At 39.6% G+C, this 26,090-nt stretch overlaps 1 protein-coding gene across 1 annotated transcript in view; it reads right to left on the minus strand.

Moving 5' to 3' along the window:
- DNAH11 (dynein axonemal heavy chain 11) overlaps nucleotides 1–26,090 on the minus strand; it is a 164,127-nt gene that overhangs the window by 69,756 nt on the left and 68,281 nt on the right. Inside the window, exons 46-56 of the mRNA XM_056857443.1 lie at nucleotides 24,084–24,249; nucleotides 23,257–23,359; nucleotides 22,172–22,411; nucleotides 21,657–21,818; nucleotides 19,665–19,858; nucleotides 17,279–17,441; nucleotides 15,597–15,720; nucleotides 14,545–14,687; nucleotides 10,550–10,711; nucleotides 2,070–2,303; nucleotides 145–291 (exon numbers count right to left, since the gene is read on the minus strand). Of these exons, the coding sequence (XP_056713421.1) occupies nucleotides 145–291; nucleotides 2,070–2,303; nucleotides 10,550–10,711; nucleotides 14,545–14,687; nucleotides 15,597–15,720; nucleotides 17,279–17,441; nucleotides 19,665–19,858; nucleotides 21,657–21,818; nucleotides 22,172–22,411; nucleotides 23,257–23,359; nucleotides 24,084–24,249 (1,838 nt within the window). The remainder of the gene's footprint in view (nucleotides 1–144; nucleotides 292–2,069; nucleotides 2,304–10,549; nucleotides 10,712–14,544; nucleotides 14,688–15,596; nucleotides 15,721–17,278; nucleotides 17,442–19,664; nucleotides 19,859–21,656; nucleotides 21,819–22,171; nucleotides 22,412–23,256; nucleotides 23,360–24,083; nucleotides 24,250–26,090) is intronic.

Consider the following 26,090-nt stretch of genomic DNA (forward strand, 5'->3'; position numbering starts at 1 on the left):
TGAAATGCTGAAACATGTGTAAGTATAATAATTCTTTAGATTTTATGCTCCCTGGAGAGGTAGGTGTTCAAAATTGTTCACCTACAAAGGTTTATTCTCTGTTAAATATAGCTCAACAACACTAAATTGTGGAATTACACTGACCTTTTGCTCCTCCACATCAGCAATGGCCTTTTCCTTGCTCACTTTCTCAGTCTGAAGCCCTATCTTAGTAATCAAAGCTTCAGCATCTTGATTTCTCAGTTGCAGCTCTGCTTCTTGAGAGGCAAGTTTGTATTTTAAGTCCTCCACCTAAAGCAGAACAGCAAAGGCATTAGTCTGGTATGGCTGCTACTTGGAAGCTTGGACAGCTTTCAGAAAAGGTGAGTACGCAACAGTTGGGGGTTAATGAGATATTTTTATGATTATTAACCACAAGAAAGACCCCAAGTAACTATTTAAACTCGCTTCTCTAATTGGCTAAATAAGTGATAACTGTAGGGCACATTTTTCTCTTTTCTTTACTATCTCCAGATGAATATATACTTTCTCCTTCATGCAGTTAAAAAGTACATTGAATGTAGTGTTAAAGAAGGAACATCTCAACAGATTTCTATCATATTCTTTGTGTTTTTAATAGAAAAAAAACCTGCATCATGGACTTGTCTGGTGTGGTATATTTATTGCAAATTAATCCAAAAACCATACACTGCTTATAGATCATTAATATTATATTCTACTGAAAAGAAAACTATGGCTGCAATCCTAAAAGTACTTTCCTGAGAGTAAGACCCACTCAATAAAATGGAACTTCTCAGCAGAACTGCTTAGAATTGCTCCCTAAATCTTTTTTTTTGCAATTGTGTTTTTACATAGTTGATTCAGTTAGTTTCCTATGGAGGCTAGGCTTATCAACTGCTATCAACCATGACAGGACAATGGAACCAACTTGTGCTGAGGCAGTATAGCTCTGAATATCAGTTACTGGGCACAAAAGACAGAGAACCGTTGTCACCATGTCCTGTTTGTGCACTTCCCAGAAACATTTGGCTGGCCACTATTAGAAACAGGATGTTCAATTTGATGGACCCTTAGCCTAATCCAGCAGGGATATTCTTATGTTCTTCAGACTGAGATATATTTTTGTGGTAAACAGATATTGCATAACATATTGATGGGAAATTATGTATTCTTGTGTTTCCTAGAATAGAGATGAATCCCAAAAGCAGGGCTTCCCCACCATTTTCGAGCCTGCTGGAACCTTTGAAGTTCTGATATGGGATGGTGGGAACAGTCACAAAACGGCTACTGCAGGAGATGGAACCAACCACAAAATGGCTGCCATAGGAAGTGCAGCCAACCACAAAATGTGAGGGAGTGAGGTTATCCTTAACTCTACCAGTAAATCTTTAACATTTTAGGCAGACACTGTGCTTAATGCCTTTTAAAATGAACATATTGTTTAAAATGATTTTCTTGCTTACAGCTTATCTTCAGCTATAACAGTGAAAAAATTTTGTGCTGTGGTGGCAGCTCCTGCAAAAGCAATTTTAAAAAATTTGAACAGCCAAACAGAAGCCCTGCTGAACAAAAGCCCAACCAGGCCCTGGCCAGTTTCTAAAAGCACTTGGCTGGTGCCAGGAAAGGTGTCGCCAGGCAGCATGCACCCATGGGCACCACGTTGGGAATCCCTGCACTAAAAGATGGCAACGAGTTTTCTAGTTGCCAAGCCAGAGGTGTGGAGGGTACAGCATCTGGTGCAACATGACTTTTCAGAGATCTGCTTTGCTGGGGGAAAGAGGCCTTTGCTTAAACTCACCAGCAAAGACAATGGCGAATTGTCTTATGGTTTCTTAAAGAGAAACAGATCTGTTTGTTCAATATGTTGTTCTCCTCAGAGAGCTGTCAAGCAAAACTAGAAAAGGGCAAAGGCCAATTATGGTCTTTAAATATACATTAACAGTTATACAGATGTAAATCAAGTTTCAACAGTTTCTAACTATATACCATATAACACTTTTCCACTCAAAAACTATTTTTAAAATCATTATGATTTTAGTATGATTGAAATGTATTATTGTCAGTATTACCTGAGAAGATGTTGTCTTCAGTTTCTGAATGCCATTTACAAGATGTTCTTTATGCTGGGATATTTTCTGCACATTCTTCTCTAGAAGGTTCTTGTAAAGCATGATTTGTTCCAGAAAGCTTTTTGGAGTCGTATAGTTGTACCGTTTCTCATTCTGATGAAACTTTGCACTTATCTCATTCACACTGGTATGAGCATAGGCCATAAAGTGACAAATAGAGTCATAAAATTGTGGCTGAAAACACCAATGATAAACAAGGTACTTTCAGATATAAGATTTAACATTCAGTTCATTACACTGTACAAACAATGTATACTTCTCTGCTCAAAAATACTTCTCCGTTCAAAGTCAGTGCCTGGGCACTGGCACCCTACTCCTTTATCAGTTGAGTTGTGGAAGCTCTGCTGAGCCTGGACTTGCCAGGAAGGAGGCAGACCCAGCCAAGGCATACCTTTATGACTGTCTCACCTATTGCTTAAACACCCCCCCCTGACCTCCACCCTCAGAATATATGCAGAAAGCAAGCAAGCATTTATTTCATTTTATTTACTTAATTTCTCATCTGCCTTTCTCGCTAAGGCTCAAGGTGAATTACGGAATTATATAAGACAATGCAAAAGACAGTATAATACATACAATGAGCAATGCAATAAAACTGAACAACATCAGTGATCAGCAGGCCCTCTCAGAGGTCTAGAGAGGCCTGGGCCATTTTCCTTTTTTGAAACACCTAGCCATAATAAAAAGTGACACTCTATGATGTACATTAAAACAAGTAAAACATATTAAATGCCAAAAAATCAACAAGTGTCTAAATCTGAGGCCCCCTTTGAGCTTCAGGCCCAATCCAAATAGAATCATAGAGTTGGAAGGGGCCATACTCCTTGCTGATCCTCATGGTACCCCCTCTGATTGGAGCTAGCCAAAATGGTCCAAGGCTCCAAGGCAATGACCGGAGAAGCAAAAGAATCCTACTTAACCATAACAGCAACAATGGGGATCCTTTGACTGTAGAACAATCTGTTAGGTAAGATCCTAACGCTTCTTGAGGGGGCAAGGTGAAACCCCTGCCTCCCATATAGCACTGAAACTGGATACGTTTATTTATATGCTTGGTTCAGTGGCCAAAGAGAAAGCCGTGGGCATGAAATATTAGAGGGAAAATGAGAAAGGAATTAGTTCCAGTAGGACAGAGAATGCTACTCTTATTGTTCTCTAGCCTTGATTTTATTTTGTATATTGATTGACAGTGGAATTACTGGTGTGGCATAAAACTAAAATATAAATGTGCAAATTCAAAAGTCCCTATTCTTTTTAAAACATTTGTTATTATATAAAAATTACCATTAAAATGCTTTATTATCACTGTAAGTAATTCTCATTTTGTCCTCTACGACTTCTACCGCACTTAACTTTCTAATCTGTGGAATCACATCTCCCTCATTTTAATGATTATTTATTGCATTCAGTACAAGATGTACCCAGTTCAATTAATCAAGGGAAACTTAAAAATCAATTAATATGAATTAAATGAGCTACAGCAACTCTTAGGAAAGTCACACATAATTTACCAAAGCATTGTCAATAATGCTTTGAGATCTTCTGGAAAATTACTCATGAGTGGCTGTTGATACAGCTAAACGTTTCAAGGCAACATAATTAATATTACAAACAGGTTCATTAAGACAGACTTGTAATTTGTCTTGGAAAGAAAACTTATCTTTGTGCATGGCTTGTTTAAAAAGAGCTCCTTCTTATGTTAGCATTATATGATTTAGGAGTAAACTGACCAAACTCTTGTTCCCCCAAGGACATAGTTAATGCACATTCAAAATCCATTTCAGACCTTAAGAAGTTAAATACCTCCTCCCATCATTTTTTCTTGTTCTCTCTCACCCACACTCACAATTAGCCAAGGAAACCTTTTTTTAATAGAGTGATTGGCTTCTGCCCAGCCATGATCCTTATGAGAAATCTTTACACAGCAGTCCTGAAAAGCCTTTGGTAACAACAGTTCCATTTGTAAATCAGCAAGGGTAGAAGTGGGTTCCGGTAAAGCTGGAAGTGGCCTGAGACAACATGTCCCAATGGGGCAAAATAACTATTGTTATCAAGCTAACAAAATGGCACAGCATGGGAGGCATGCTGAGCCAGAGAGCAGCTGGTTGTAATTCACACTGTTTTTCAGAAAACTCTAATCGTTCTGAGCAGACCTCTTTGATGATTGGTCTTCCCTGCATTTTCAATTTGTCACTTTCTCTTATGATAAGGTCAGCAGTGACAGCACTTCCTGACATTAACAGCTGTGGCTTCTAAAAGGGTCATTGTGGAAGTACTAATTGCAGTAATTTCATTAGCATAAATTATTTATTCTGCCATTCATTTATCTCCAAGGTTTTGGTGGTGTTTTGTTCAATACTACTATACCTTATTTTCTAGTATAAGCGCCATCAAGCAGAAAGGAAAACAGTAAAATTATTGCTAATTTGACCCTTCTTGAGTAAAAACTAATTTCACAGCAATAAACCAATAACTAAAACTAACAAGACGGAGCCTGCAAGATGGAGTTGTTCCACCGGGCCTATAATTGAGGACAGCCACAGTTTGTCATCTGTGCTGGCCTCCCTACCTATCCCCCTACTTCTTTGGAACTGTGACTACGGTATATATGCTCCATTGGTCTTCTCAGTATTTGGTATGCTCTGAATGAGCATCATCTTGTTATATTTATTGTATTTATTAATTCTGGCTGTACTTTAAAATGTTTTTTATGTAGCTGTAATATACTTATGGTTTTATTACACGTATGCTGTTAAATTATGTTGTTACCTGCACTGAGCCCGGCTTTGGCCGGAGATTGAGGGTGGGATAGAAATTGAATTAAATAAATAAATAAATAAAACATTGTAAACATTCCCAGTGATAACTGGCCAATTAAAAAAAATCAACACTTGTGCATGCATGTGCCTAGATTCACACTAGAAGCAGAGTTCCACACATGAATGTGTTCCCAAGCCTGCAAATGGATGTTGCTTGGGGAACAGCCCTATGTACATAGTATGTTTTTGCACCCGGATGCACTGCTGAACAGATCGTTGATGGATAATCATCAGTTGGGGTTAGGAGGTACTAATTCCAGGTGCACCTTTCTTCACCAAAGAGCAGATAGCACCAACCATCTCTGCTCGGCAGAAGAGATCACTGTTTTCTGGTCTAAGACAAAAAGTTTCTCCCTTGATTTTATTGTCAGATACTCCATGTGAGCATCATCATTGCCATATGGAATTGTCCCTACCACTGAAGTCAACTGGGAAGTCCATTCACATCTGCACATTTCTCCCTCTTATTTTTGTGGGCAATAACACTACCCTAGATCTTTAAGTAAGAGGTGAGCTCACATGGATACGACATCATATTTTGATTATTTCATCCTCCACAGCTTCTGCAAGGCCTGCGTTGCCTTTGCAGTGTCTCAGTGAATACAATTACCATGGCTGTGTAAATCATGGGGCTGGGCCAATTAGAAGTTGAATGTAGGTTCTACTAATTAATTTAATTATGGATCTTGCATTTGTTGTCACAATTTACTGAGTGGTGTAGCCCATGCACACTGGTTATATGTGGTCAACTGTCCTTTAACAAATAGAAATAAAAGGTTTCCCTAAGATCTAACTTCAGCTGGCAGTGGATAAACTGTATAAAATGATAACCAGTCCATGCCCACCAATCTTCTCCTTTGTGGAAACTCTAGGAGCAGAATTTTTATTTTTATTTTCTTATTATCTGGTCATTAAATATGCTAATATACAGTGTACCTTAAATTCTGCTGAACATTCTTCCTTCTCCTTCCTTCTTAATGTATTTACTTTCTCAACTCATTCCCATTTCTCTTCAGAGGCGTCTTTTACACCATGCCTTACCTTTTATGCCTCAAGTATCTCTTATGACACAACTTTAAAAAGGTAAAGGTCCCCTGTGCAAGCACCAGGTCATTCCTGACCCATGGGGTGACGTCACATCCCGACGTTTCCAAGACAGACTTTGTTTGCGGGTTGGTTTGCCAGTGCCTTCCCCAGTCATCTTCCCTTTACCCCCAGCAAGCTGTTGACTCATTTGACCGACCTCGGAAGGATGGAAGGCTGAGTCAACCTTGAGCCGGCTACCTGAAACCAACTTCCGTCGGGATCGAACTCAGGTCGTGAGCAGAGCTTTTGACTGCAATACTGCAGCTTAACACTCTGCGCCACGGGGCTCTTATGACACAACTTTACACAGTTTAATTGGCTGCCCCATTCCCATGCTCTGTTCAATGGCACAGTCGTCGTCATGGCAACCACTTGGGCTGGGCTGAAGGAGTCACAGATGTGCCTATGAAGTTGGCCTCTTCCCTCTTCCTCTAGAAGCATGTCATCCCTGGCCACTGTGCAGGCATATCCATGTCTCCTTTGGCCTGCCCTAAACCGTTGCCAGGCTGATGGTTGAGCCAGGGTGTGTGGGACTCCTTCCCCTACAGCTTGCTTTTCAGATGCATCATGTGGGGCAATTCCCTTCTCCTGGCAACCTGGGACCTGGCAGGGTGCTCCACTTGCCTTGACTCTCTTCTGTACAATATTAAATGTTGACAAAACATTATAGCTAATGTATTCAAATCTACAAGAGGGACAATAACATGTTCAGATTGTTTGAAAAGCTTAAATTAGAGAACAGGTCTTATCACAGTAATAGGATCTAAAAATTAATTAATCTCTACAAATGTCCAAGAGTTCTGTGTAAAGACCCTGCTAGAGGCAATCAGCTACATGCTCTACATCATAAACTATACATTGAGGTAATCTCAGGTTCCCAGATTGTTTACAAAAGATTGAAGACTGAAGAGAAGGAAAAGAATTCCCTTACAACGGTGGCTGTCTTTTGAAAATAAGTACATGTCTGTACAGAATTAATAAAATAATGTGGCTGTGTTATTCAACTTAAAATTTAATGGGGATACTTCCATGTGCATGTTTGACTTTTGATTCATAAATTCAATCCATAAATGAAATTCACTTATTTACTGTTCAGAATGTGCACCTGCGTGCTATTTTCATGTCACATTTGCAAGGTCTTAAGCACTCAAGGTTTCCAATGAAACTTGAGCTGGATCTACATGTGCACTAGAATGAAGTGGAAATAAGGTGGTAGAGTACTGAAATGCTAAGAAATGTATTTATTTCGTTTATACTCCCCCTTTCTCCCCAATGGGGACCCAAATTGGCCTATACTGTTTTCCTTTCCTCCATTTTATCATCACAACCATTGACTGTACCACTTTGCAAGTAGAAAACAAACACATTGCAGGATGTGTTTCTGCCTGCCGTGTTTGTTTTACTTGCAGAATTTTTATGTAGCAAAAGAGCAAAAATATCATACTCACAACCTAAAGGGATACAGTTTCCACTACTATCTGAGAACTCTATCACCTTATTCCTACCTTATTCAGCTGTGTTCTCTGGAAACCACCTTCAGCATCTGATACAACCACTGCCTTTAAATGCTCCTCTGAACTGAGAGTATTAACTAACAGTTGACTAAATTTCAGTTCATGGAAAAGTAAAATTATTTTGTTTTAAAAAGTTACTTTATTGAAAAAATATATGGGGCAATAATCACATCATTAGTTTGTGCAGAAAATATGCTCCTTCATTTTAAGCATTTGTTTAATTTGAAATGAAGTTATCTGCAATAATCTATCTGATTTACTAGAGAGTCATGTGGAGGCTCAAACGTGTCTTTGTATGTGCTAGAGATGGAAACTCACTGGGAGAAATTACAGGTGCCAGTCTTCCTTTAGCACAACATGATATATAATGACCATAGACAGGTAAAAGATAAGGATCTTGGTTTACTTTTTGTGGGAAAGCAGTATCTATTGCATGGAATGATGATGGACACCCCCACATAATACTGGAAAAATGTATGTGTATCCCCTCAAAAATAATGTGAAGCTCAGAAGGAAGCACTGATAAAAATGGTAAGGCCTTTGCGTTAATTAATTTTAATTCACTCCCACATGTCCAAAATATATTCTGTTGTATAATTATAATGAATATAAGCTCAGTTTCATAACTAAAGCCTAAACTGAAGTGGCTCTCAATGAAGCAGCTTCAGTTAAAGAACTGATTTATTATTCAGTAATTTTGAAGTATGAATTTTTCAAGACAATGAGAGCATGACTCATAAATTTATTCTCATCATTGTATACATCTGTACTACTGCTACACTCAACCGAAAGGAAGGGTTTTGTTCCTAGCCCCCAAATCTGCTCTCTACAACACAACCAAGGTGGTTATATTCAACAGGGACCAATATAAACAGCAAAAGTGTCTAAATATTTCCCTTGATCAAAGAATCCAGTATACTATTGAAGAAAGGAACAAGAGCAGTTTTCCCCTTACTGCTTCTAAGGCACTAGTGTGGTCCAGCCATGATGGATAGCTTTCTACTTCACAAACACCAAGGAGAAGGGGTGGAAGCAGGAATCTGGCTGTTTTTGTTCCTTTGGTTTCTTTAGCTCCCCCCACCTCTTGTTTTATACAAGTCAATGCAATGGTAAAATTCACCGGACTAGGTTATAAGCAGCTTCTGATTTACTAAATATCACTGGTAAAGAAAATGAAAAGAATATGTTCTTGTTTTGAGACACAGAGATAACCTGAATTTTTTTTCTTTTAAAGAGATATCCAAACACATGAAGATATGCCACAACCCTTCAGCATACTAAAATAAGACATTTTGGAGAAAAAATGAATGTGCTAGTGACACAGCCGATAAGTTTGTAAAGTTGTCATCTGCAAAGTGCTGGTACAGAAAATGACAAGTCTCTCCATGGCCAGTAGATGTCATTGGTCACTCTTTGTAATATCACAGCCACTGTTTCATTGTTCAATATTGTTAGTACAAGAGATTTCCCCTGGCCCCTCCCCAACTGACTCTATTTTCAAACCATAATGTATTGTTACTTTTAGATGGAATGCAACTTTTTCAATGTTTATTATGGTTTCTCAGAAAAATTGCATAAACCCCCTTCTAAACTGACCACTGCAACTGGTGTCCATAACAGTGGATCCATTTACCCAAGGCATTGTATCTGCTGTTATGGCCAGACTTTCACTGGTAGCTTTTATCAGGATTCAGCAGTGTTTGGCTGCCATGAATTTCCCTTTTATAGCAACAGATAGTAAGACACAATTGAACACGCTTCATTTACCCTTCTGGAAATCCCGTGTTTTTCATCATTATGAGTCCTTTACTTTGACAGCATCACAGCAAACAGATACCTACGCTGCTGAGCACTAACTGATATACCAAACCCAAACACTGGGATTGTAGCCAGAATAAAGATTTTTTACTTCCTTTTGTTTTGGTTATTTATAAACCAATCGTGAGCCAGCTTTCCCCACACAATTTCTATGTTTTCAGACTTTGCTCTACTATGTTGCATCCATTTTTGTCATCAGCACCTGTACCGGTATCAGGCCATTCATAATCACTTTTTTATTTTCTCAGTGTTTAATCACCTTGAGGTTAATCTTGACCTTTTATAATCTTCCTATTCCTGGTCAAAGTTGATCCGGCTGAGTGGGGGAGGGAATCACATTAGAACATTAACAAAGCACTTTGTAGAGCAGGAGGCCAATGTTTTATCAGCATGTCTCCATCTGTCTCTTCGTCATTCTCAAGAGGAAGAGTGTGTGTCGGTGTGTTTGCAGTGGTGTGTGTGTGTGTGTGTGTGTGAATACAGGGGAAATGAAGTTAAGTGATTTATAAGGTTTCATGGTTACTGACAGTATTCTGTTCTTACTTCCTGAACTTCTTCAAGGAAGTATCATATCAGAATGCAATTATTTCGAGCCAATTATGATATTACTTTACCGACTTGCATCTTGCAAATAGATGCAAGAAGTGTGCTGAGAAAATATTCTCAGTTCAGGCTCCAGTTTAAAAGAAAACTTGCAGAGTCAGGTTTTATATCTGCTGGACAAACACTGAGGACAGCCTTCTTCTTTTTTTTAGTTCTTTAGAGAGTGAAAAACATGTCAGTAAATTCAGAAGAAGTAACCATTTGATTTAAAGGATGCAGTGTTTCACTTCCTATATTTATGGAAATGGAACTAAACTCATCTAATTTTACAACAAGTTTTAACAAGTCCACGACATGAAACCATTCCATTTCACAAGGAGGTCTAAAAGCTCACAAACAGATATTAGGATTTTGAAGAAACATTTTGGAAATGTTTTTAAAGAAACATTTTGGATTTTTTAAATTTCAAACTCTGTAAATTTTCTAATGGAACTAGTTGTCCTGTATCAAAGGAATATAGTAACCACAGTGAACTCTGCAACTTTAAATGAAGGTGTGTGAAAAGAAAATTGTTCCATTACTGATCTTCCAGAGAGCTGTGCTGCTTTTGCATATGACTGAGGAACATGAAACTCTGTACCTTAATCCCAGGCGTCTCCTCAATGAACCTCCTGCTGACGGACAGCAGGGCCTCCTGGGGCCACTCATGAAACCAGTCAATAGCTGTGCAGTTAACTATGGCTGGGAACTTCCGAGCTCTAACTCTCAGCGTGGAACCGACAGGAGAGAAACACAAAATGATCTGTATGGATGAGGAGAAAGAAAAAGTGAGGGCGAAGCATTACGTGGCAATCAAAGAGGGGAATGCAGTCAACTGGTGCTGTGGCAGCAAGCCGCTGCAATCGATCTCGCCAATGAAAATGCAATCTACCTAGCAGCTAATGAACTTTGCCAAATCAGGATTTTATATCCAAGCAAGTGGAGTTTTGTTCACTAGCACGGTGGTTTGTATTTAGTGCTTCTCCAAACTCTGCTTACTTGTGAGTCACTTCTCCACCCTGTTCAGAATCAGCTAATCAGGGCCATCTTAATGCATGGGCACACTGGGCAGTTGCTGGGGGACCCCACGGGCATAGGTGCCCCGTGCTAATCTATGTATGTTGTGACTTGCATATTTAGCATGTGTTTTACTAAAGATAATAAGCAAAATTAATGTTAATTTGGTTTTGGATTAAGAATAAATACTGAAGTATAATGTAAGAAAGAACCTGTTCATTAAGGAAGCACCAATAAATATATCTTTAATTTTATCGATAATTTACATTTTTATTCCTGTGAGTGGTTGTGTAGGTAGGGGCCCCAGTGCAGTGCTTTCCTCGAGGGCCTATAATGCTGTTAAGATGGCCCTGCAGCTAATACACCTCCCATGCATTCATCAACAATGCAAAATTGTAACCACAAAAGTTATCGAAGGTACCAGCAAAATACCATTTCCCGAGTTTCTGAATCTGTGTAGGTTAACAATGACCACAATTATTTAAGCAAAATTTCGACTACTGTTTGGGTGTGCAATTGTTTTTGATAAAGTACTGTGACAACAATTCTTCAGGGTTCTCACAATATCAGAAAATCTCAAAGAATCAGAAAAAAAATTAACAATGCACTTGAATGATGCTTGGTTGATCTTCACACTCCTGATCTTAAATATCTCCTTGGAATGAAGCACCACTGATTTTAACAGAGCATTACCCAGTAAGTGTGCTTAGAACTGAAGCCCTACATTACAGCATACATTCTTTCCTGCCACCTTTATGTATTATCTTGCAGATGTTTTCTGATGTGTTAACCAACATCTTCTACAGTACATACTCTCTACTTTGTAGCCCTTTAAAGTCTGAATTGATACTTCTCATAGCTGCCTCTGGAAGTACTAATTTTGCACAGTGGGACACCTGCAAAGCAGTGGCAAGGCGCGTTTTAAAAAGCTGTTAAAAATAATGAAGTCATGGGTGAGATTAGAGAGAGGATCAAAGAGGATGGAAGTGAAAGAAGCCATTCCAAAACAGATATGAGCCATGATTTACATTACTCCCGCAGGCACCAGCTACAAGATAATATCATGGGGCAAAAACTCCCTCTACACAAATCCACAAGAGAAACAACAATACAAGATTGTGGGACAATCTTTCAAAGTTTTCTACCAAATCCATAAACCAACTTCAAACTGAACTAGTTTAATTCAGGTTACTATTAGCTTCACTAATATGCCACTTTTAGGGCATTAAAAAAGTTAAAGTACATGATATGGAAGCAATCTTATGATGTAATAGTTCAGGAATAGTACATATAATGTCAGTAAAGCATACACATCCATCACTTTCTAAATAATAATAAATATAATAAGAAAATATATTCAAAGCAGTGCACAGACACTGACCGAATTAATGCTTTTAACAACAGATTAAATATCCCATCCACAGATACACAGCATATAGAAAGGGAGCTCAGCTAGCGTCCTTCACAAAGAAAAGTGCAGTGTGGTAATGCCCTTCCCCTCAAACCCCCCCCACTCCTACCTAAACTGGAGCAGTGGACAAAAAACATCTCACTTGGAAGCCAAAAAAAAAAATCCCATTCTGCCCAAAAGCAAACAGCTTGTATCCACACTACCTGATCAAGGGAGGGATGGGTGGATAAGCTGTGTCGTGGGGGGAGGCTGGGGGACATGCAGCATACTAATGGGTTAAATTTTCTCAGCTTCCCCTCCTCCCACAAAGTATCTGCTTGCACACCATTTGACATTTCACTTGAAATGCCCTGTTGGGCACTGCATACCTTTCATGGATACTTGCACTGTGGAAACACTGTGGAGAAATGTTTTATTCTGGAGGTTTGGGCTGTACAAAGCCTTCACCATGAGTTTTTAAAAGTTTTTCTCTCTCTTAACAGAAAACAGAAAGGGAGGGGTCAAACCTCACCCAACCGGGCTTTAGAAATGCTAATATCTTCCCTGAGCTGGAGACAGTGTTTTGGCCGGAAGCTGATACTTAGCAGGGAAGAGAGGTTTGGGAGATTTGAGATAGAAGGTATCTTCCTGGAGACTTCAGCAAAAGCTTCTTTGACCCACCAGGGATGGAAAAATGGAGATAATAAAATCCTTTCGTACAGAGAAGAAAGTTCTTGGCTGCTTCCATCTAGGCAGAAGGAGCTCTTACACCTGGGCTCCTGCTGAAGATGGCTATTGCCACGTAGAAGGCCACAGGCCTGCACAAAGATGCCAAGGTAGTGGGAAGCTTTTAAAACACTGTAACATCTAAGTTAAAGAGACTGTCTTACCATAAGATCAACTACTAGGACATGCACAGAATGAGGACAGTAGGAACTGCATGTTTATACCTTTCCTTTGGGATCCTTTGTTCAGTCTGTTGCTGTGCTGAGTGTACGTGTGTAGACATTTTCTTTTTAATAAATATTTTATAACTTTTGATGCTGGTAGCTGTTCTCTGTAGCACAGTCCTCCACTGTTCAAACACGCTATTCAAAACGGGCGCCAGGAGAAAGGGGGCAGTCAATCAACTGGCAAGGTGCTAATTCCCCTGTGGTGTGCAAGGGCAGTAAGCTATTTCTGTGGTAACTACATGCTGAGATATAGCATAAGGTGGGGCTTTAGAAGAGCAATGGAGGGAAGAGATGCCCTCTCAGTGGGTAATTCTTACAAAGGCCACGTGGTGTCAGTGGGTGAAAGAGGGAGAGAAAAACCCTCCAAGGGTCATGAAAGCTGGGAGAGAGGCCTGTTGCTAGGAAACAGGGCCATAACTAGCTCTTGGCTTGCTCAGCTGCCATCCCTGCTTCTGTGCCAGGTAGGAGAGGCAGCTCTGCCACCCTCGCTGCATGCCACAGGGGTGGCAGTTGCCTTCCTCGTGCACCCTCCCCAGTTACGGTCCTGCCAGACAGAGGCTTCATTGGCTGCTGGGGCCTAGATGCTTTGGAGGGCAAGATGGAAAAAGGCCTACAGGTCAGTGAGGCTCTTCTGCAACAAACAACAACAGCACTGCAACAAACAACAACAGCACTCTTAACACTATTGGGGCTACTGGGGAAGTCATGTGATCAGTTCTGGGCACCAAAGTCCTGGAAGGTGCCATACTTTTAATAAGATATAGACAAATTGGAATAAGTTCAGCAAAGGACAACAAAAATGGCATGAAGAAGAGCAGACTAAAGAGGACATGATTTCAGTCATTAAATATTGGATAGGCTGACACACTGAAGAGGGCAAAAACTTTTTCTCTGTGACTCCAAAGGACAAACCTAGATCAAATGGGCTTAAGTTACAGGAGATCAGATTTCAGTTTAGTTTAAGGAGAAACTTACTGACAGTAAAAGCAGTTCAAACAATGCAACCAACTACCTGAGTGTGAGGGGAATCTCCTTTGCTGGAGGGTTCCAGACATCTGTTGCAAAAGCTCTAGTCTGAATTTCCTGCATTGAGCTGGTGGTTGGAGCAGATGCCTTGAATGATTTCTTCAATCTCTATGATTCTAAATACTACGGTGCTCACGCATTTAAGAATGTGATCATTGGTCACTAGTTCAACTCAAATTTCACATTTGTAAACTCAGATATATGGCTTACTTTTAGCTGAAGTCGTACTCTGTCTAAAAAAAACTTCCAGCAGTTTTCTCTGGTATCAACAAGACCAGATCCCCGTATCTCATTTCTAATCCCTGCAATTACAGCATCCATATCTTCATCGCTAAATAGATCTGGAACTTCTCCTACATGAAAAGGAAATAAGGGAGTTAGGACACACTACCATAATGGCAAAATGAACACAAGCCTAAACTGAATTAACTATTTGGACTGCAAATCTTGTGACATTTGAGTTGACTCTGTATAGGCAGAATAAAGCTACAGTAGTTGCTGAGGAATGGATCTAGTGATCATTCAGAGTATTTTATTGTTTACATGTTTTTAGATTATTCTGCGGTTGTAAAAATACTACATTCCACTCTCAGCCTCTGAGGATAAGGCAGAATATAAATAGATTCCTAAATCTTGTATTTAAATAGCAATTCCCTTGCAAGATCATCTTGTTTTGTTAATTAGAAAATATGGACTGCAAAACTAGAAATAACACATCACTTGCTAGGATATTGTTATGTTTCTCAAAGTATCCTGTAACTTTCTTCACATTATAACAAAATTCCACCCCTCTGTAGTCAGTAATAGGAAATGCATGCTGATGTGCTTCACTGCCCAATTAAAAGACTAATAATTAAACAAATCTGAGACACATAATTGCTATTTCACTATTGATCTAAAACACATATTCAATTTATTTTGGATAAGGACACACAGAAGATCTAAAACACATAGAAACTTCCTCAGTCAATCCAGTGAGATCAGCAGAAATGAACCAACATACAAGTTACATCAATGAACAGAACCTATTCCTAAGCAACACATGACCTTGATATTAGCTTCTGAAGAGCAACATCGTTTGCTATTTAAGCAAACTAGGCACAGTAGTGAAGTTAGCTGGGTTGATATACCTTTTCCCAAAGGGCACCCCACCTGCTCTGGGAAACATGTCGAAGACAAATAATCCCCCTTTTAAAGTTCATTGAAACCATAGATAATTTGTCATTGGGAAGATCTTTCAAGAAACGTGTAGGTCTAATCACCTGACGCCAACAAGTCATTAATCAGCACAAGAAAGCGTTCATCTGGAACCTGAGCATCTGTCAGCAAAAACACAGTGGGAATGTTCTTGGCTCCTGACTTGATGTACAGATTGGCAAGATCTACCTGTAAGGAAAGAAGGCAATCATTCATTTTATATTACAGAATTGAAACAAGAAGGGGTAAACAGGGTAACGTGAAAAATGCATGTAACTTGGAAGCAACATATTGATATTTTGCACTTCCTATTTACATACTCTTAATATGATTCATCCTTCTCCAGAGGATTTTTTTTTTAAACCTACCAGATGAAGAGATCTATGGCTTGAAAAGACCATAGGGTGAAAATTAAACAAGCAGTATATCTGTAAATCTTCCCCATAGCATTCAGGAAATTGATGTTAAATCAAGGAACTCTCTCCTTAGTCTTGCTAATAATACCTGTTTACAAGTCTTTCACTCCACACCCATTTTATTTGCAAGAACATTATCAAAATGGACTAACAAAGAACAGAAATGCATAGCATTTATGGAAATCTATGCATCAGTCAATTCCTTGCACAACTGTTTAAGTCAGAAGATTTCAATGCAAATATACAGTGCAAATGTTTTCCAGCGTGGCATGAGAGCAGCTGATCCAAAAGTAGCTGAAAGAATGTCCAATTCACCACATGGGCAAAGAAACATGGTCTTTTCCATGGAAATACTTCCTTCCCTCTTGGAAAAAGACCTATGCACTTGGCTCAGCCCACATGGATGGGTCCTTTAGATGTAGCCCCGAGCCATGCAGGATCTGTTCATGGTTAAGTGACTCCCACACAGCTGAGAGAATGCTTAAAGTTCACTGTAGTGTGGTGGGAATGTGCAGCTAGGTGGGTTTTTTTCTGAGATTTAAAAAAATAATGAAATGACAGTCTAGGAGAATGGTAGAAAAGCAAAATTCCTGCCAGTCATCCATAAGTAAAGCATACCCAGGACACCACATCCATAACATCTAAGGTCCCTCTTTTTTTGTACATTGGGTTTTCTTTAAATGATGAGAATGAGCACTCCCTCCCTCATATACACAGCTGGGAAATTTTATACTATTTGGAAATTAAGGGCAGATTGTTATGGTGGCTGAATCAGGTACAAAGACAAACTGAGGCTTGTTCTTTTACTGACTGATTCAGATGAAACAACAAAGTGTGGGTTTGAGGTGACTCAAGCCTTGCCTCTAGTTAGAGATATCCCCAGCCTTTGCACTTCTTTTGTTCACACCGTTGACGGGCTACTCTCTGGAGTGGTCTACCTGGATACGGTGGAGAAAAGAACAACAGAGTTTGCAAGTACTATTTACCCAAATGGTAAGTGGAAACCTTGGTGAACAATGAGAGTGGGAGGGATGACATGACCCTGGTTTCTACATTTAAATTAGGGAAAGTAAACCAATCAGGGTATAGTAGAATGGCACAGGATATAACACATTGGCTGAAGCTAAGCAAGCCTAGCTGTGGTCAGATCCTGGATGGGAAACTGCCTGGGAATCTTATTTAAGACATGAGTTCTGTGACGGAAGAAAGACATAAATATAGAAAATAAACAGCGCAATGCTTTGCTTCTATACTCATTGCAACTGCTCAGATTCCAAATTACACTGATTCACATCTAGCAGTTCTCACAATTATGTAATAATTGGATTTACCTTGAGGTCCTGAATTCCATAGCTTTTCTTCAGTGTAATCTGAAACACTTCAAGAGAGCCAATGAAAGCAGCCAGTCTTGATAAGCTTTGCTTGCCACTGCCACCCACTCCAACCAAAAGCGCATAACCACAAGGGGATTCCAAGATTCGACTAATACGACAGCTGATGATGGGGAAAATAAGGAGTTTATAGCAGCAGAACAAATTAACAACTCTTACATTATTATTTTGCAATTTTTGTTTGTTTCTCATAAGGAAGAATACTTTTTGATCACTAGATGTCATGACGACAGGTCATGAAAAAATTAGGCAGGTTTCAACTTAGTGTTTTTGACACCAAAAAAACCATTCCTAGACCATACTGCTAAAAGAATAAGATTTTAAAAATTTCTTACGAGCCTCTATGAAGCTGTTGAGCACAAAAGTACAAACTCACTCTTTCCACATGCTATCATTGAGTGGTTATTAGTCTAACAACATTTCAAGAAAATAAGTGACATCAATATCAATATCAAAACCTTTATTGGCATAAATATATACATATTTAGGTAAAAAGAAAGTTTTAAGACTAAAGTGGGACTCTTACTTAAAATCATAAACGTGGGTTAGAGTAATTTAAAATAAGTCCCAGCAAGCTGGCAACCCCTGCAGTAACCTGAGAATGACTATCGCTTAAGAGAAATCTGACTAGCTCCTTGTCAGTGCCGCTGGGGCTGTCTTTCAAGAGGGGTTCAATGATCTGTTCGCGAAAGGGTGAGCCATTTCTAAATAAGTGACATATTAGAAAGTGTCTATATCCTGATTGCTCTCAACTGAGGTAACAGAACTCAAAAGAACCATCCTGCACAAGTTAAATTACTCTTATCATTTAAAGTTGTTGTTATGCATTTATTCTCTACTTGACAAGGGACCTAACAGAGTGGACTGAATTGCAAAGGGTGCCTCATAATTCCTGCCATGCTGAACTGCATAACCATCTGAAGAAGTGAGCTGTGATTCATGAAAGCTTCTTACCCTGCCAGAAATTTTGTTTGTCTTTAAGGTGCTACTGGACTCATGCTCTTTTCTGCTGCTACAGACAGACTAACATGGCTACCCATCGTGATCTATCATGCATAACCATGTAACAAACTAAAAGTGATGGAGGCCGCATGCCTCGGACAATTTTTAAAGAATTACAATTGCTCATAAATTGGGGGGGGCCCTCATGGGATGGACCCTTGGCCACTGTCACTTGTAGTTTGGTCCAGAGAGGTAGACACACGAGCATAACTGTTGCTGTGCAAAGTTGGTTATTCTGAAGAGAACGACCAGCACAAGCAAAAGGACCTACCAGAGGAAAATTACATCCTGTCAAGTAAGACTAATGATTACTGTCTTGCAGTGTAGTTAAAAATGGTTTCAAACAGCAGAACTGTCATCTACTGGGTCAACCTGCCCCAGGTGGCAACAGTGCTGTAAAAGTGTAGATGATTACCTTGGTCACAGTTTGCAAGTACAGATAAGTAACAGTGGCTTTAACATTATCATTAAAAAAAAAACCACTCTCACAGAACCAGTCTTTCATTTAATAGAAATGCAAAGTTGCCCAACTGCCTTCAGAACAGGGAAGTAAAATGTGCCAGCTTTATTTCTACATCTCCACTCTACAAATGTAGCAGCCCTGTTAGGCCAGACTAGCCTGATCTCATCAAAGCTTGGGTGCTATGTAAGGCTGGTACTTGGAAGGGAGACCACCAAGGAAGACTGGGGCTGCTATGCAGAGGAAGGCAATGGCCAACATGGTGTAGTGGTTAAGATTGGTGGTTTGGAGTGCTAGACTCTGATCTGGTGAACCAGGTTGGTTTTCCCACTCCTACACATGAAGCCAGCTAGGTGACCTTGGGCTAATCACAGCTCTTAGAGCTCTCTCAGCCCCCACCGATCTCACAGGGTTTCTGTTGTGGGGAGGGGAAGGGAAGGTGATTATAAGCCAGTTTGATTCTTCCTTAAGTTGTAGAGAAAGTCAGCATATAAAAACCAACTCTTCTTCTTCAAATCACCTCCGCTCATCTCTTGCCTTGAAAACTCATCATGAGTTGGTTGTGACTCAATGACACACTTTATCTTACCCATTGTACAAATGGGGATCTGAAGCTCTGGGGCCATTGTTGATCTAAGGCCTCTCAATGAGACCATGGTTGGAACTAGACTGGTGCCAGGGACTTTCAGTTTCACAGATAGTCCTCTTCATCACAATGTTACATCACCTCCATTTAATAAAAATTGTGCGGTAGTAGCATTTCTATGGATGGATCAGTGCTCTGTATACTAAAAGCTTAAGTCTACACTGAAATATATAAAGTCTACAAAATTATCTGTATCAGCTAATTGGACATGTACTTACATGTGTTGCATGGCATCTTCAAATAAAACCAAGTTCATTGATGCATTCAATTCATTGTAGTTTTCAAGAGTCTCCACGAGTATCTTTCTCAGCATGTCCCAATTCTTGACAGGCATATAGTTAGGGTCTGTCACCCCATTTGCAAAATGACAGTAAATAAGTGGTTGCTGGAGAAGAATATGATCTTCCACACCCTGGTCAGTTGGCAGCAGAAAATCAAAAGACATTTTTAAAAAACTTGGGAATGCATTGTATTTAATCCTGTCTTGAATGTGCAGAAAATACCCCACCCACTGTCAAGATTAGTGATTGCTAAATGAATTTCTGAGTTTACAAATTTAGTTGTCAAAGGTACAATGGGTAAGATTATGGATGATAGGTTTCATTTGAAACATGCAGCTGTACTTTTAAGGGCATCTTTGTTACCTGAGAAAAAGGTCAAACTGTGTCAGAAACTAGACATTATCTATGCAAATGTGTGTCCTAATCCCACATTAACTGATGTATGGAGGAGGCAACTGCAGGGGAGCAACTATTCTTCCCCCTCCTCAACTCTGGGACTGCTTTTCCACAACCGTTCTTGTTATGGATTAATATAATTTTAGGATAACTCAGGTGTATCTGTTCAAAGCGGGCAATAAGATCTCATGCTACATTCCAAGAAGGAGGCTGAAGGTTTTATAGTGATGGATGAAGGGGAGGAGGAGAAGCAACATGTGTTCCAACCATCTGACAATTCTGTCACCGGCATGGATAAAGTATTCCTGGTCTTCATCCCCCCCTCTCTGGCATACTTGAATGTCCACAGAAGACTAAATTTTGGTGAGAAGTACAACATCCCTTTAATATATTTTTTTTAAACTGACAAGTCAAAAAGTCTCCTGGGAGGGAATTCTGAATCTGTATGCCAAGATCTGGTAGTTCCAGGAAGAGGACTCCTAACCTAGAGGAAGACCCAATAAATAGACAAGCAAGGAAAGTTAAGTTTTCAGCAGCTCCAGGGGCCAGCTTTACTAACTTTTAAAAGAGGTGCTGGAACAGATAGTAAAGCCAGGTGGAGAAAACCCAGGCCTCTTCACTGACACAAGTACACATACAAACTCAGGCTTACTTTCCATTAAAGGTAATACAGAAGCTGACCAGAAGCAGCCTGGATCAGTACTAGTATTGATCTACTACTGATCAGACTCAGACTCAGTAAGCTGCTTCTGATGGTGGTGGCAGCTACCAACATTTATCCTGAGATTAAAAGTTAAAAGGAGTAAGTTTTTACTGATGTACTATTGAAGCAGTCTTCCCATTCTGAAAACCCAAGTTGAAAAAATAGCAAATAGCTAATGAATCAACCCTACTCCAACTAGGAAAAGATAATACAAGATCCCAAGGTCAGATGGAAAATCTGGAGGAAGGGAATTTCAGGAATATCTCTAAATTTGAATATGATAGCCAAGATAATGATTATCTCAATAAGATTGGAACAGAATTTTTGGCAGTTCTGGCTCTTCCTACACCTGCCCTTACATCATGATGCTGTATGTCACTGTTTTAAATGCCACCAGACATAATAAAAATATCATAAAGGTTACTTTACTGTTGATTTAAACAATTCACTCATTAGCAAAATGACTGATTCTGTAAATACTTTTTTTTAAGCCACTACTTGGTTTCGAGGATTCTATAATCAGAGCAGGAATCTAACTTGTCTTTATAAGACTCATGTGAACATCTCTCAAGTAAGCCCCACATTATTGTTCCCTTTCTTACACTAAACCCTCCATTGTCAACTTGACATTCTGATTGCCTTTAAGTTAAGAAAGCATAGAAAGTTAATAAAAAATGACAGGTCAAAACTCAGTGGTCCATTTATTATTTGGACTCCACAATCTTCTATAGATCTTTGGAGATTCAGATTGTCTCAGTAAACAGTTTTTAGCACAGCAGTACTGTAGTAGTAGGTACTACCGTAATGCTTACCTCAAAATACAGCCTTACCTCAAAATATTTATGTGCAGTGTCAACCAATTTTTTATGAAATAAATTGCTATCTTTTTCTTCTACCAATTTATCTCCATAAACACGAGAAGACTCATGAAACCACAGATGTACGAGATCATTCGGATCCTTTAAACATTCTGGTTTAGCAAACAGAATCCCCTAAAAATAATGCAGCAAGGATTATATTTAAAAGCCTTCATATAAGTAAGTGATACAAATTGCATAATAGGGAATCAAGAGCTTTACAGTAGAATCCTAAATAGTTACTCCAGACTTTGCACAGAAGCAGGAGTGTCAGAGCTTAACACTGAATGGAACCCACAAGCAAGTTTAATTAAGGCAAGATACTTAAGAATTTTTATAAACAGAACAAGGAGACAGATTATATAACCTGTAATTCTGAAAACCCAAACAACAGTTTTCATTCGAATCACATGTGCATCTGTACAGGAATAGGGTGTCCAAACATGTTAATGAGAAGCAAAGATCCAATGCATAAACCTGTTACAGACCTGGAAGATTTTGGAGAGGTCTCGAAGATTGAAAATGTAATGGAATTTAATAGCAGTGGGCAGAAAATTCTGAACCATTTTGTGGTGAAGCCATATTGCTGCATGGATCACGGAAACCCCATGTTTTAACACTGATGGATTAAAGGCATGCCGCTGAAAGTGGAAATCAAGGATCTTGCTATAGATAATGCTTAAAGCATCAGTGGATGGGAAGTTCACTGCAAACACTGCAAAATGTCTCTAAAAGAATGAAAGGGAAAAAACCATTATTTTTCTTGCAATATAGTTATCAGGGATTAATTAATAACTGATGTGTAATTGAAGATGAGAATAAAGTTGAATCATTAACTTAGGGCTTGGAACAAAGCTGCTCAAGCCATTTATTTTTCAAACCACTGTAAAAGTTGTTCTCAAGAAATAGTGTTCATGTGTGCCATGCCTGTCAACACTTGCTGCATCAAGAAAAAGCCCAACTAGAAGCCACATAGCATCTGCTAATGATGACTCCTCAGAATCCTGTTTGCATTTACTAAATAAGAGCCTCTGAAAGAACAGAAAGGCTTTTCTTTATGACCAGAAACCTTTTGTGTTCACTTTCTAGACATGTCCCTTGGCTGTAGTCTCCATGACTTCCTTAGAGACTTCCTCAGTAAAGCCTGGCTTTCTCCTGCTACCTTTTTTAACATGGTTACACAAACAGACTCACTTTTCCAGTAGCTCTCTACAGTTGGCACTACAAGAATGTTGTGTGTGTGGAAAGTGAAGTCAAGTTGTAGTTGACTTATGTCAACCCCATCAGGTTTTTAAGGCAAGTGATTAAGAAGAGGTGGTTTGCCATTGCCTTCCTCTGCAAAATCTTCTTTGAGGGTCTCCCATCCAACTATCGACTGTTTAACATGCAGGTTGATAACTTGATACAGCTATATCATACCATTCCACATCTAATGTGCTATATGGTAGAGGAGCTAATGGTTTCTTGTGGCCCCGAGCTTCTGTTGGGTGGTGCATTTGGTCCTTTGCCCATCTAAATTTGAAATCCCTACAGTAAGCAATGCACATATACTTTACAACACTTGTAACCTTACTTGGAGTCGGGGGTTGATTGTGAAGCTGCCAACAGTTGGATTCATACAAGCAACATACTGACAATTATGAATTTCCTTCATAGTTAACTTCTGCCTATCGTACCTAAGAGATGAAAAAATAGTTTAAAATATGTTATAATTAAATTAGAAGTAATTTACAGCTGGATTACCACAAGTGGTAATGACACAGAACTCCTTTACCTTTGCAGTTGGCCTGAAACTATGTGTCCACCTTTAATAATTAAATCATTTGAGATAAATAACAGTTTAATTTGGATCCAGAAGTGATTTCTTTTGATAGAATGGATGTCCATCAGTGGATAGGAATTTCTCAACTTGCCCTTCCCATGGAAACCAAAAATGTTCCCCAAAATGCTGCTTCTGGGGGACAGAGAACCCTAAAGAACAGAATGATTTGGAGGTCTGCAGTGGGAGGGGGGCAAAAATTACCCTTCTTCTGTTAGCAGAAATTTACTTTTGGGACAAGTGAGAGGAGGAGGTGGTTTGCCATTGCCTTCCTCTGAAGAGTCTTCCTTGGTGGTTTTCATTCGAAGTACTGCTTAGCTTCCAAGATCTGACGAGATCAGCCTATACCATGCCACCTTCCCTCCACAGAACTAAACTGTAATTTCTAGCAACCAGATGTTGCTGTATGGGCAAATTAACAATCTCCAGTTATATGGGGATTCTGAAATAAATCTTGTCAGTTATCTCAAACATACATTCATATTTTTATCAGAAGCATTATTAACATAGGTGGAACATTTATTCATAATTAACTTGAATGACATAGACTGTAAAAGCCCACATTTGAGACAGTCACTTACCAATGCCCATAATCTATATGTTGCCGAATCAGTGCGTGAGGCTGAACTGTTCCATATACATCCACTTCTGGCATATTCATATCATCAATAAAATAAATCAGCTTTTTGTTTCCCACTGGACCATAGTTACGACCAGCTTTTTTCTCCAAGGGTTTCTCAAGAATCCCTAAATTGTATATTAATGTATTGAAAATATTACGATGCTGTACACCTGAAGTAGTTTCCAACATCTATCAAATTAGGAAGAAGAGCTGGTTTTTATATGCCGACTTTCTCTACCACTTAAGGAAGAATCAATCCGGCTTACACTCACCTTTCCTTCCCCTCCCCACAACAGACACCTTGTGGATGTGCCTTTGGGCAAAACTGAACTAAAAATATATCTGAAAAACACCACCGGTATTTTCTGGGTCAAATATATCCAAGAATTTTTCAGGATACCAAAAAAAAAAAGGTCTCAAAAAATCCTGACAATCTTTGGGATTAACCAGGAAGATTGGGAGCCAGTGTTTGCAGGATCCTGGGACTGTTGTCCCCACCCTTTTTTCGGTTTTTGTTTATCGTTGTTTCTATGTCTCCCGGGGCTTCTATTGTCTTGCCAGGCTGCTTCCATCTATTTCAAGACTGTTTGTCAGTTTCAAGAGTTCCCCCCCCCTTTGCCAGAGCTGCTTTGCGTCCCTCCCCCTCCCCACACTTGGATTTGTTCAGCTGTGATTCTCCACTGCGACATTACTTCTGTTGGGCTTGAACTGCCACAGTGGCACTGGGTTCTGATGGGCATGTGTACACTGTCACTGGTTCTGCTGGGCTTGCAAAGCCCACCCCCCCTTCAGTTCCCACTGTGGAGATTCCTTGGTTCGACTTTGGTCCTATTGAGCTAGCACTTTCAGAGTGGCCCTGGGTTCTGCTTGGCGTTTTTCTGGGTCCAATATACCCAAAGGAGCCCTGTGGTGCCGAGTGGTAAGCTGGAGTACTGCAGTCAAAGCTCTGCTCACAACCTGACTTCGATCCCAACTGAAGTTGGTTTCAGGTAGCTGGCTCAAGGTTGACTCAGCCTTCTATCCTTCCGAGGTTGGTAAAACGAGTATCCAGCTTGCTGGGGATAAAGGGAAGATGACTGGGGAAGGCACTGGCAAACCACCCCATAAACAAAGTCTGCCTAGGAAACGTCGGGATGTGACATCACCCCGTGGGTTAGGAATGACCCGGTGCTTGCACAGGGGACCTTTACCTTTAATATACCCATATCTGAAAAATACCATTTCCCCCCCTTTTGCACACCCCTATACCAAATATGCCTGCTAGTTTCTGGAGAGCTGCAGCAAGCAATGATTAGCCTTGAGGGCAGCTAAAATTTAAAGTGCTTCTTTCTCTCACAAGTACTCAAACAAAAAAAAATATAGGAAAACATCTCTGAATAAAAAACACAGAAGAAAAGATTTTCTTAGTGAGGAATATTTCATAAGCTCTATTAAGTATTATTATTGTCCTAATACTAAAATTGGGTAAGCGATGTTTTAATACATAAAATACTTGCTGGGCTGTAATAATCTTATTAAAACAGCAGGCAAATCGAGTGAGTTCACTGACCTCTCCGGCAGGTTTTAAAGTCTTAGGGCTTGAATTATAGTTTTTAAAAACGGTATTAACTAGTGGTGTTGCTTGCCGCTGCAATGCTTTTTAACTGTGCCTCACAGGTATAATATAAAGAATAATAAGATATTTGAGAAGCATTCAAAATTTATACATGAAAAAATTGTGAGGGCGTAAGACAACCCTAATCATGTCAATAAAATGCATTCCTCACTTTTTGCCACGGAAAGTAAAACCTTTGAATTCATTGCTTGAGCTGGGACGAACAAGCATGTAATTGAACATGCACGTTCGCGGCTTTTGGGAATCTTTCCATTGGTGGAAAACTGTAGTTGGCCTGGTGGAATAGCTTTGTCTTGCAGGCCCTGCAGAACTCTTTAAGGTCCCGCAGACATGGTGGTGGGAGAAGAACAT

The sequence above is a fragment of the Euleptes europaea genome, chromosome 11 (genome assembly GCF_029931775.1).
Source record: "Euleptes europaea isolate rEulEur1 chromosome 11, rEulEur1.hap1, whole genome shotgun sequence".
Taxonomy (NCBI): Eukaryota; Metazoa; Chordata; class Lepidosauria; order Squamata; family Sphaerodactylidae; genus Euleptes; species Euleptes europaea.